General features: G+C 43.3%; 1 protein-coding gene across 4 annotated transcripts in view; it reads left to right on the forward strand.

Moving 5' to 3' along the window:
* LOC106581830 (myosin light chain kinase, smooth muscle) overlaps positions 1 to 12,363 on the forward strand; it is an 88,943-nt gene that overhangs the window by 24,145 nt on the left and 52,435 nt on the right. For all 4 annotated transcript variants that reach the window (XM_014164225.3, XM_014164223.3, XM_014164224.3 and 1 more), the window contains 6 exons: positions 8,906 to 9,113; positions 10,203 to 10,248; positions 10,666 to 10,831; positions 11,140 to 11,305; positions 11,560 to 11,581; positions 11,745 to 12,325. In XM_014164225.3, coding sequence (XP_014019700.3) covers positions 8,906 to 9,113; positions 10,203 to 10,248; positions 10,666 to 10,831; positions 11,140 to 11,305; positions 11,560 to 11,581; positions 11,745 to 12,325 — 1,189 coding nt within the window. The remainder of the gene's footprint in view (positions 1 to 8,905; positions 9,114 to 10,202; positions 10,249 to 10,665; positions 10,832 to 11,139; positions 11,306 to 11,559; positions 11,582 to 11,744; positions 12,326 to 12,363) is intronic.

Genomic DNA, 12,363 nt, shown 5'->3' on the forward strand with positions numbered 1-12,363 from the left:
AGAAAGAGAGAATTAGAGAGAGCATATTTAAAATCACACAGGACACCGGAAAAGACAAGAGAAATACTCCAGATGTGACAGACTGACCCTAGCCCCCCGACACATAAACTACTGCAGCATAAATACTGGAGGCTGAGACAGGAGGGGTCAGGAGACACTGTGGCCCCATCCGATTCCCAATTGTTTGCAATTTTAGATATTTGGGAGTAGATACATTTATTTCCTTAGATAAAACCATTGCCAGAAACTTTAACAGAACACTCAAATCAATTCAATCCGACCTCAGTAGATGGACTAACATCCCGGTTGCTTTAACCGGCAGAATAACCATTATCAAAATGAATATATTGCCACAGCTGAATTTTTGTAGTTAAATGCTTCCCATGGTTCCCACTTCTGGCTAATGGGATAAAATGTATATGTCAAGATATGCCATCCCGGATAACATTTATAAACTTACAAAGAGAGAAAGATGTAGGAGGACTATCCGTACCAAACTTTAAATTCTATTTCCAGGCTCTAGCATTTCGCCCCGTCAAATTGGTATTCTTCCCCCTTGAATATAGAGAGATTGTGTATCGTATTACCCTGGAAGAGGCTGTCTTTACTGATATAAGCCTTAAACAATGCAAATGACACTTTGTTCGAAGTAGAGCTCCGAGACAGGATTGTGTCGAGGCACAGATCTGGGGCAGGGTACCAAAACCTTTCTGCAGCATTGAAGGTCCCCAAGAACACATTGGCCTCCATCATTCTTAAATGGAAGAAGTTTGGAACCAACAAGACTCTTCCTCGAGCTGGCCTGCCCAGCCAAACTGAGCAATTGGGGGAGAAGGGCCTTGGTCAGGGAGGTGACCAAGAACCCGATGGTCACTCTGACAAGAGCTCCTCTGTGGAGATGGGAGAACCTTCCAGAAGGACAACCATCTCTGCAGCACTCCACCAATTACTCCACCATGGTAGTGGCCAGACGGTAGCCACTCCTCAATAAAAGGCACATGACAGTCCGCTTGGACTCACAGACCATGAGAAACAATATTCTCTGGTCTGATGAAACCAAGATTTAACTATTTTTGGCCTGAATGCCAAGCATCAAATCTGGAGAAAACCAGGCACCATCCCTACGGTGAAGCATGGTGGTGGCAGCAGCATGCTTTGGGGATGTTTTCAGGGACTGTGAGACTAGTCGGGGTCGAAGGAAAGATTAACAGAGCAAAGTACAGCAAGATCCTTGATGAAAAACTGCTCCAGATCACTCAGGACCTCAGACTGGGGCCAAGGTTCACCTTCCAACAGGACAATGACCCTAACGGCTTCGAACACACAAACGGCTTCGAACACACAAACGGCTTCGAACACACAAACGGCGTCATTGCGCAAAATGGTACGCAGCATCATCCGGATATATATGCAACAAAAGTTCAACATTCACCTAGTGTTACCATTTCTGTCAAGCCATCTATGCATACAGTTTGACGCATACGTTCTATAAATCCAACGTATGTACCACACCAAATGCACTGCAACTGCCTCTGCAAGGCAAACGCAGTGTTTCATTGGAAATTAATGTAATTCTGGTGTACCAAAATGCTATGTCGGTGTGATCACAGGAGTGGCTTCGGGACAAATCTCTGAATGTCCTTGAGTGTCCCAGCCAGAGCTCGGACTAGAACATCTCTGGAGAGGTCTGAAAATAGTTGTGCAGCGACCCTCCCAATCCAACCCGACAGAGCTTGGAGAGGATCTGCAGGGAAGAATGGGAGAAACTCCCCAAATTCACATGTGCCAAGCTTGTAGCGTCACCCAAGAAGACTCGAGGCTGTAATTGCTGCAAAAGGTGCTTCAACAAAGTACTGAGTAAAAGGGTCTGAATATTTTAATTTTATTTTTACTTTTAATACTTAAAGTATTTTTTGCTTTGTCAATATGGGATATTGTGTGTAGGGGGGGGACTATTTAATCCATTGTAGAATAAGGCTGTAATGTAACAATGTGGGGACTGAATACTTTCCAAATGCACTGTTTACTGAACAAAATATTAACACATGTGAAGTGTTGGTCCCATGATTCATGAGCTGAAATAAAAGATCCCAGAAATGTTCCATATGCACAAAAAGCTTATTTCTATAAGTTTGTGCACAAATTTGTTTACATCCCTGTTCATGAGCATTTTGCCTTTGCCAAGATAATCCGTCCACATGACGGATTTGGCATATCAACAAGCTGATTAACTTCCCTGGGCTAGGTGGGATGCTTGCGTCCCACCCTAGTCAACAGCCAGTGGAATCGCGTGGCACGAAATACAAATACCTCAAAAATGCTATAACTTCAATTTCTCAAACATATGACTATTTTACACCATTTTAAAGACAAGACACTCGTTAGTCTAACCACATTGTCCGATTTCAAAAAGGCTTTACAGCGAAAGCAAAACATTAGATTATGTCAGGAGAGTACCCTGCCAAAAATAATCACACAGCCATTTTCAAAGCAAGCATATGTCACCAAAACCACAGCTAAATGCAGCACTAACCTTTGATCTTCATCAGATGACACTCCTAGGACATTATGTTATACAATACATGCATCTTTTGTTCAATCAAGTTCATATTTATATCAGCTTTTTACCAGCTTTTTACATTAGCATGTGATGTTCAGAACTAGCATACCCACCGCAAACTTCCGGTGAATTTACTAAATTACTCATGATTAACGTTGACAAAATACATAACAATTATTTTAAGAATTATAGATACAGAACTCCTTTATGCAATCGCGGTGTCAGATTTTAAAATAGCTTTTCGGCGAAAGCACATTTTGCAATATTCTGAGTACATAGCCCGGCCATCACGGCTAGCTATTTTGACACCCACCAAGTTTGGCCCTCAGAATTACTATTAGAAAAATTGGATCACCTTTGCTGTTCTTCGTCAGAATGCACTCCCAGGACTTCTACTTCAACAACAAATGTTGTTTTTGGTTCCAAATAATCCATAGTTATATCCAAATAGCTCTGTTTTGTTCGTGCGTTCAGGTCACTATCCGAAGGGTGACGCGCGAGCGCATTTCGTGACAAAGAATTTCAAAATATTCCATTACCGTACTTCGAAGCATGTCAAACGCTGTTTAAAATCAATTTTTATGCTATTTTTCTCGTAAAATAGCGATTTAATATTCCAACCGGGCGACGTTGTATTCATTCAAAGGCTGAAAGAAAAAAATGGAGAATTCTCATGAACGCTCATCTCCAGTGTCACTGTTCCCAGGCTGACCACTCACAAATTCTCCTGCTGTTCTTCGCCCAGAGACAGCAGACACCCCATTACACTTTCTGGCGCCTTCTGGGAGCCAATGGAAGCCTTAGAAAATGTCACGTTACAGCAGAGATGCTGTATTTTCGATAGAGATGCAACTGAAGGACAACATTGTCAGACAGGGCACTTCCTGTATGGAATCTTCTCAGGTTTTGGCCTGCCATATGAGTTCTGTTATACTCGCAGACACCATTCAAACCGTTTTAGAAACTTTAGTGTTTTCTATCCAAATCCACTAGTTATATGCATATTCTCGTTTCTGGGCAAGAGTAGTAACCAGTTTAAATCGGGTACGTTTTTTTATCCGGCCGTGCAAATACTGCCCCCTAGCCCCAACAGGTTTTAAACAGCATGATAATTACACAGGTGTACCTTGTGCTGGGGACAATAAAAGGCAACTCCAAAATGTGGACTTCTGTCACACATTGCAATGCCAAATTATGTTGATGTGGTATTACACTCAGGGTCAATAGCCAGGCCTAAAACCTAGATCTAAATAGGACTCTGGCCAGGCATAAAGTACATTCAACTGTCCCAGTGGTCAACAAATATCTGGCAAAAAGAAAAAATATGTCATCATAATAAAACAGCTAAGTTTTGAGGGAGCATGCAATTGGCATGCTGATTGCAGGAATGTCCACCAGAGCTGTTGCCAGAGAATTCAATGTTAATTTCTCTACCAATAGCTGCTTCCAACGTCATTTTAGAGGATTTGGCAGTACGTCCAACCGGCCTCACAACCGCAGACCACGTGTAACCACACCAGCCCAGGACCTCCACATCCGGCTTCTTCATCTGCGGGATCGTCTGAGACAAGCCACCCGGACAGCTGATGAAACTGGGTTTGCACAACCGAAGAATTTCTGAACAAACAGTAAGAAACCGTCACAGGAAGCTCCTCTGAGGGCTCATCGTCCTCAACAGGGTCTTGACCTGAATGCAATTTGGAGTCGTAACCAACTTCAGTGGGCAAATGCTCACCTTCGATGGAGAAGTGTGCTCTTCATGGATGAATCCCGGTTTCAACTGTACCAGGCAGACGTATGGGTGAGCAATTTGCTGATGTCAACGTTGTGAACAGAGTGCCCCATGGTGGGATTATGTTATGGGCATGCATAAGCTATGGACAACGGACACGGTGGAATTTTATCAATGGCAATTTGAATGCACGGCGATACCCTAACCAGATCCTAAGCCCCGTTGTCATGCCGTTCATCTGCCGCCATCACCTCATGATTCAGCATGATCATGCACGGTCCCATGTCGCAAGGTTCTGTACACAATTCCTAGAAGCTGAAAATGTCCCAGTTCTTCCATGGCCTGCATATTCACCAGACATGTCGTCCATTGAGCCTGTTTGTGATGCTCTGGATCGACATGTACGACAGCGTGTTCCAGTTTCTGCCTACATCCAGCAACTTCTCACAGCCATTGAAGAGTGGGACAACATTCCACTGGCCACAATCAACAGCCTGATCAACTCAATGCGAAGGAGATGTTGCGCTGCATGAGGCAAATTGGTGATCACGCCAGATACTGACTGGTTTTGTGATCCACACCTTTACCGTGACCAACAGATGCATATATGTATTCCCGGTCATTTGAAATCCATAGATTAGGGGCTAATGAATTCATTTCAATTGACTGATTTCCTTTTTACTGTATGAGCTGAAGCTCAGGAAAATATTTGAAATTGTTACTTTTATACTTTTGTTGTGTATGTATATACATATACACGTGTGTGTGTGTGTGTGTGTGTGTGTGTGGTGCCATTTGGGACACGGACAACAAGTAATTGGGCGGTGCTGCAGGACTATTAATATGGCATAATTACAGACTCTCCTGAAACATATATATATAAATAAAAAAAGTAATGTGTTCATTGGCAGTGAAAAAGTACCGTAGTTGTAATTGTCTATATTCTACAGTAGACAGTGCAGTTGTCCATCGCAAACCAGGTCTGTGTCCCCATTTTGAGGTCAGCTGGTCGTGCTGCCTGACAATGACAGTACGTGGCTTTTTCCTTCCCGGCAGGCATTTGTTGTTGTCATGCTCAAGGGGCATGTTCTTAATGTGAGGGGATGCTCCTCTGAAGACAAGGAATGTCCACCAGCATGGAGGCAGGCGTCTGACATGCCACGGGTCAATGTAGCGCCTCTCTCCCCAGCCTCCCAGTCATTTTAATGGCCTGCCAAGGGTAGAACTCATCCTCCTAAAGAATTCTATTATTACATAATTACGAGCCAGTAGGAAAATATAGGGGGAACAGCATGCGAGGGAGGCTCCATGTGAACGCTGTGAAAGGTATGCTGCCAGAAACCTGATGGTGGTTGAAACTGCTTGCCTATTGAAAGCAGATGTGGACCACTTCTAGGCTACTCCTACACGGCTCCACCCTGACTCACCGCTCAGCTGACTCCTCTGACCAGTGTAAGAGAAGCGGCCATCTTTCTTCTGCTGCTGGTTACATTCAAATGTTACATTTGGTTTTAATGGCGTACGTTGTTCACATTGGCTACTTCAATGAAGGCCTTTTTCCACAGAGAGCGGTCTCATCCATCCACTGACCATTGTTAGGAACGGTAGTTAAACACTGGTGATTATTGTCTTTTGCATGTGTAATTCATAGCAGCCTTTTGGCAGTCTGGCTTGAAAGTGGCTGCGAAGCCAGGAAAAATACAATGTTGATGAGATGAAGACGACAGGTTGTTTTTGAATGGAGAAACAGCAGTCAAATACTTAATTGTTTCCCCTCCAATGGAATGTTAGCTCAGGATTATACATTAACATGTCCCTAAATGATGTTGGTTTCTCACAATGTGGGTAGTGGCTATTCACAGCACTGTGAGAATCAACTTATCACTCAACCTCCTCATCAAATGTGGACTTATCAGTTTGTTTTTCAGTCTGATTAAGACATAATAGGGATGTGTCTCAAATGGCACCCTATTCCCTATCAAGAGCATTTCTTTAGAACAGAGCCCTATGGGCCCTGGTCAAAAGTAGTGCACTATAAAGGGAATAGGGTGCCATTTGGGACGTAAACCTGTTCTGACACCGTCCAGCGGTAGCGGTCACAACTTGGTGGGAATACATGAATAGGTTCTGATGTACTGTACGTCCATTGAGAATTAGCCAGACAATTATTCTTGAGTCTCGAGAGGCCAACTCCAGCTGTAATCCACTACAGGTGTCTTCCAGAATGCGAAGTTGAAAAGTAATTTTCTGTACAAGACCTTCGAGAATTACTGGACCAAATAAACCATAGGCCTATTTCTTGGGAAATGAGAAGGACAAGGCCTTCGTCCCAAATGGAACCCTATTTCCTATATAGTGCTCTACTTTTCACTAGGACTTTGGTCAAAAGTAAAGCATTAAATAGGAAATAAGGTGTCATTTGAGAAGCAGACGAGAGCATCAGATACATTTATTGATTTGGAGCAGCGACTTGTCTAAAGACACGAGGGATCAAAATAGTTGCTTCACATGGAAACGGTGGCAGTATAAATCGCTCTGCTTACATGATTAAAATAACAAACTTCAGCTTCCCTTTGATCATTTTTCTCTCTTCATTATGAGGGGATTTCATTGTAAAGTCTGCTTTTATCCCAGAAGTATTAGCCTTGTTATGGCAAGTAGTACTCTTGATGTGGTGATGCATTGGGTGCCAGTAGCGTGACTCAAAAAGGACGAGACAATATTCCTCTCTTTGTTCCTCATATGCCTCTCTCCCTGTTTACTTGTCTTCTTACATTCTTGGATATTTTGATGCTCTTTGGAAGCTAGGCTGTATGTCCAGGATGGATCAGCAGTCAAGGCTCTCCTTGGCTGCCAGTGCATTGATCCATAGTCCTGTCACAACCTTTTTGTTTTGATGCCATTTTCCCTTGACAAACCAATATGGTACTTGTGTCTGGTTTGTATAAACTTGACTCGGTGTGTAAACAACCCATTGTTTCTCCTATACTCGACATGTGAACTTGGTCATTTGGGATGTTTGAGGTCGAGAGGTTGACCACAATAAGTTTTATGAACGAGAAGTCTGAACTCAGCTTGAAAATTTCTGTGGCACTGAACGTCAAGCAGCTGAGTTTAAGGAAATGCCAGTGTCTGTTTTGATTTAATAACGACTTTAAACCTAGTACTGCTATTTTTGGGCAAGCCTGAGGAGGACTGGGTACAGCAGAGGTAATATTTTATTGAAACTGAGAGGCTAGTTTGACAGACTGGAATGAGAGTGGTCGATTTACAGAGAGAAGCTGGACTTTCGCAGCTCTTTTTACCTCCTTTAAGACTTTTGAGTTCCATATGGAATCAATCTATTGTCTACTAGCTGTCGAGCCATATTCATTTGTATGTTCAATCTGAAATTCGTACCAGCTGCAGTGGTTAAAATAAAAAAAAATTGCTGTTAATTTAAAGCCAGTATGTTCAAGGGCTTGTATTGGTTTGCAGAGTGAGACCCATGTAATGTTCATGTTTGGGTTTACCATGGTTCTCCTCCGAAATGGTATTTAGTCCCAGGGGTTCAAGGGGAGGATGGTTGGCATGCCACCAGTGGAAACACAGAGTGGGAGAGAGAGAGATTGCCCATCCGCTGTCCTTTATTAGCTGTGGTCTCTGCCTGTAGATTTGTGATGTTTTAAAGACTTCAGAGAAAATAAGCTGTAGTGCGATTTTTTTTATTTATTATTTATTTTTTTAAATTATTTTAAATAAAATTTTATATATATATATATGTGTATGTATGTATGTATGTATATTTTTTAATGGAAGTCGACGAGAACTGAAATGAATCGGAGAAAGGTGGGAAGCTCCTTCCAGATAGACAGGGAATGTGAGCAGTGTTTCACAGAGCTTCTGTACCTGTTCATCTCTGCTATATCGTGTGCCCTTTCAGCACCTGTACTCCACTTTTCACATGGTGTTATTAGTGATGGCTACTGACCTGGGACATGTCGGGGGAAAAAAGCATTGAGGGAATGGAAATGTCAGAAAGGACTAAGAACTTCAGTAATACAATATGCACTGGGGAAAGGAAGTTGTGGAAATTTAGGTTTTGTTGGAAAACAGAAGACCGGGATAACTAAACAGGCTACTTGTGGCAGTAATGTATTTGTTGTATTCTGGGAAGTAGGAAACGCTGAGAGTAATCAGTAGCTTTCCAGTTCACTTGCTGATTGTTGATATCAATGCTTATCCTTTTGTTTTTGTAAATATCCTATTGTTTGCTGTGTCCATTTTTTGTTTTTACGTCTAATTAAGTTTAATTAGCCAATGGGCCACAGATTGTCAGTTTCACACACCCTGGGAGTTCCTGTGCTTTGACTCCAATTGTATTGAGAAGATGCATGAAAATGGTGGATGTGAACACATACTAGGCATGGGGATTGTCACGGAGCTGGTGTCAGTCAGTGGCCTAAAACAAACTAATCTGCTAGGTAAACAGTCATTTCTTACGGAAACCGTTATGATTATGAGTAGCACACTGTTGGGCAGTGTTTCAACCATGACCATTAGCCACTGATGCCTGATTTTCTTCTGTTTTTTGTATACTTAAAATCCACTGAAACACATCCATCTATTCCCAGGTGAGAGGACACCCTGAGCCCCAGGTCATGTGGTCCAGGAATGGGAAAGCAGTGATAGCTGGAGAGCGCTTCGCCATTGAACAAAGTAGCCGTGGAACCTTCAGCCTGGTGGTCCATGGTATCCAGGAGGAGGATGTGGGACGTTACACATGTGAGGCAGTCAACGATGCCGGAAGTCGCCAGGTCACAGTGGAGATCACTGTAGAAGGTACAGAAGCTCCTTAATTTGTTTCCAGCCTAGGCTTCCATTTGGAACACAACTTTACCCTCTCCATCAGCCAACCAGATAGATAATTGAATAGTCTGTCAACAAATGTTTTGGCAGGGTCCACTGGCTTTGCTTTGTAGCTCATTTAAAATGTAGCATAGAAAGCAGACTTCTAAGTAACCCTGAGAAATGCACGGCCTCAATAGCTCATGTGAAATTAAACCAAGACTGTGGCAAGTATTTTAAACACCAGCACATTTATTCAGCTCCATAAAATATAAGACGTCCTGTAATACGGGTTTTTATACTGCTTTTATACTGTGCCCAAGTGATGTTTTAACTCAATGTAATGATAGGAATAAGGTTGAATATGGATCATCTTCAAAAGGACCACTTTGTTTTGATTTATTGCAGATAATGTCCTTTTCTAATTCCCCGTTCAGAAGGAACTCATTAGAGCAACCCATCCAAAGCCAACCGAGGCTTCGTCCCAAATGGCCCCCTATTCCCTATATAGTTCACTACTTTTGACCATAGGCCCTGGTCAAAAGTAGTGCAGTAAATGGGGAATAGGGGGCCATTTTGGATTTATACTGTCCAGTTAGCATAAGTGGTGTTAGCACACTTTGATTTTCTATTCCTTGGTGTAGACATGCCAGCTGTACCTTTCCATTTCCGATAGTTACACTGTGGATACTTAGGTAACATTATGCATGATAGAGGGGGGCCAGCACCTACTGCTTTCCAGGGAGAAGTATGGAAACATTCGGACATCCTCCACATTTTGTTCAGCTTTCCAAGATCATAAACAGCTATTTAGGCACCTCAGGCTCACTAAACATTAACATATGGAGCATGCCCTTTCTAACAAGTAGCAGTACAAACATATCTTACAAGGCATTGGACTGAGATATGAAGCATTCTGCAACACTGCACATTCATTTACGTGCTGCTGGAATTGCACCAGCGACATATTCTATGGCTATCTCTCCAATGGCACCCTTTTCACTACATAGGGAATAGGGCGCCATTTGAGATGCATACTTTTTTTATTTTCTTATTCATTATCTGAGGCATGTTTTCTCTCAGGGAACACGGGGAAGAAATACAGCCTCCCCTCCTCCAGTAGAACAGGGTAAGATGTCTTTGGTTGAGTCCCAAATGGCACCCTATTCCCTACAAAGTGCAGTACTTTTGATCAAAGCCTTATGGGCCCGGTCAATAGTAGGGCACTATATAGGGAATATGGTGCCATTTGGGACACATTCCTTCTTTGCACATGGTGGTATGATTTCTCTTTTTAAATCAACCTTCCTATCCTGTTCCATCTCTAAAACCGGAATATTTGTTCCATGAGATGTTTAATCTTGTATTTTTATATTTATAATAATGCAGATATGTTTTATGTTGGTGTTTTAAAAATGTAGGCAGTCAGTCATATTGCTATATTAAGTCATTATTCAAATGTAATTTGTTTGTTCAAGTGATGTTATTGAGCAGACACATCTTTGGACGATAAGGTAGTGAGTCATTGTGTTTTCTCTGACTCCAGCGGGCGGTTTGGAGTTCCAGCGGTGGAGAGCAGGCCCAGTATTTGGGGGGAGAGCCCCCCCAAGTTTGTGACAAAACCCTCACGTATTTTTGTCAGACTGGGACAGACTGGAAAATTCTCGGCCAAAATCACAGGACGTCCACAGCCCCTGGTTACCTGGCTCAAAGTGAGATGGAACAGAGAAAGTTTGGCAACTTCTGTAACTTTCTCCAAATTCCCAGGTTTTCCAGAAATCCCAGTTGTAATGTTCTTGGAATTAGGAGGGAATAAGTATGAAATCTGACCAAGATTTCTAGAAACCTGAGAATTTGGAGAAAGTTACCGGAATTTTGCAACTCTAGATGCTATAGAGAAGACATTCTGTCTTTCAAAGATGGAGGATGGTGAGTCTTCATCTCTGAATTTCTGACTTCACTCTCTCTCTCTCTCTCCCTTTCTTTCTTCCACTTTCTCTGTAATGGATGGTTGTCACAGGGAGATGAAGAGCTCCATGCTTCTCCCCACTTCAACATGTTTGAGAAGTCCGGAATCCACCTCCTGGAGATCCGAGACGTGTGTGTGGACGATGCAGGAATGTACACCTGCTCTGTAGCCAACAGTGCCGGGAAGGCCACGGCTACAGCGGAGTTGATAGTTCAGGGTAGGACACTGCAGCCAATCACACAGCCTGTTATTCAGCCATCAGCCGTCAACACACAGGTGGCGTCCCAAATGGCACCCTATTCCCTTTTGTAGTGCCCTTATTTTGACTTGGGCCCACTAAATGGGGAATAGGGTACCGTTTAACGTCACAGTATTTCATCAGCAGTGCCAGTTCTGAATACCGAGTTATATTTCGGAAATGTTGATTCGTATTTGAGAGGGGAAATTCAGTGTGTGTCCATTCCTTTTTAGGTTCAGGCAGTGACCCGGGCATGTGAGTATGTATCTCATAAAATTCCCTGCATAGTGATATTACTGTGTGACTTCATGAGTAAGCATTTTCGTGAGTTAGCTGAATTTCTAGAAAATATTTCCACAATTTCTTCACAGTGAGGTATTCAATCGTTTGACAATGTCATATGTTACTACTTCTACAGCCTAGGTCCCTCGGCTCTGTTAGCATCTGTCCCAAAGACAACTGACTCACCTGAAGTCAAGCCCACAAGTAATGGCCTGCTCGCAGACCAACGATCACCTACCAAAACAGGAGACAGGACCGAGACCAGACTCACCGCTCTCACCAGGGAGACCAAAGACGGCACAGAGATCAAAACTCCAGCATGGAAGACCAGCGCAGCCTCTCCCAAGACCACCGTCGTGACTTCTCCCAAGCCTCCTGCGGACCTGCCAGACAAAGCCCCTAGAAAGCCTGGCATCTCTCCCCCCAAGGCTGCCAGCTCCACCACCCTGCAGCACCACCTGGGAGGCCAGGGGACTGCAAGGACCAGCCCTCACCTCCAAAGCAGAGCACCTGAGAGGGATACAAGAGATCCGGTGAAACCCCCCCCAAAGGGAGTCCCAGAGCCATCTCCAGAGCCCACCAGAGAGAGCAGAAGGCAGGCCAGAGAGAGCAGGTCAGAGAGGGCAGCGTTGACTGTAGGAACTCAACCTAAATTTGACTCTGTACCTCAGAGCCAGGATGCTACGGAGGGGACCCCAGTCACATTCAAATGCCAAGGTGATTCAAAACATTTTGCGATTCCATGTTTTGATATG

Source organism: Salmo salar, chromosome 21, assembly GCF_965601325.2.
Source record: "Salmo salar chromosome 21, fSalSal1, whole genome shotgun sequence".
Lineage (NCBI taxonomy): Eukaryota > Metazoa > Chordata > Actinopteri > Salmoniformes > Salmonidae > Salmo > Salmo salar.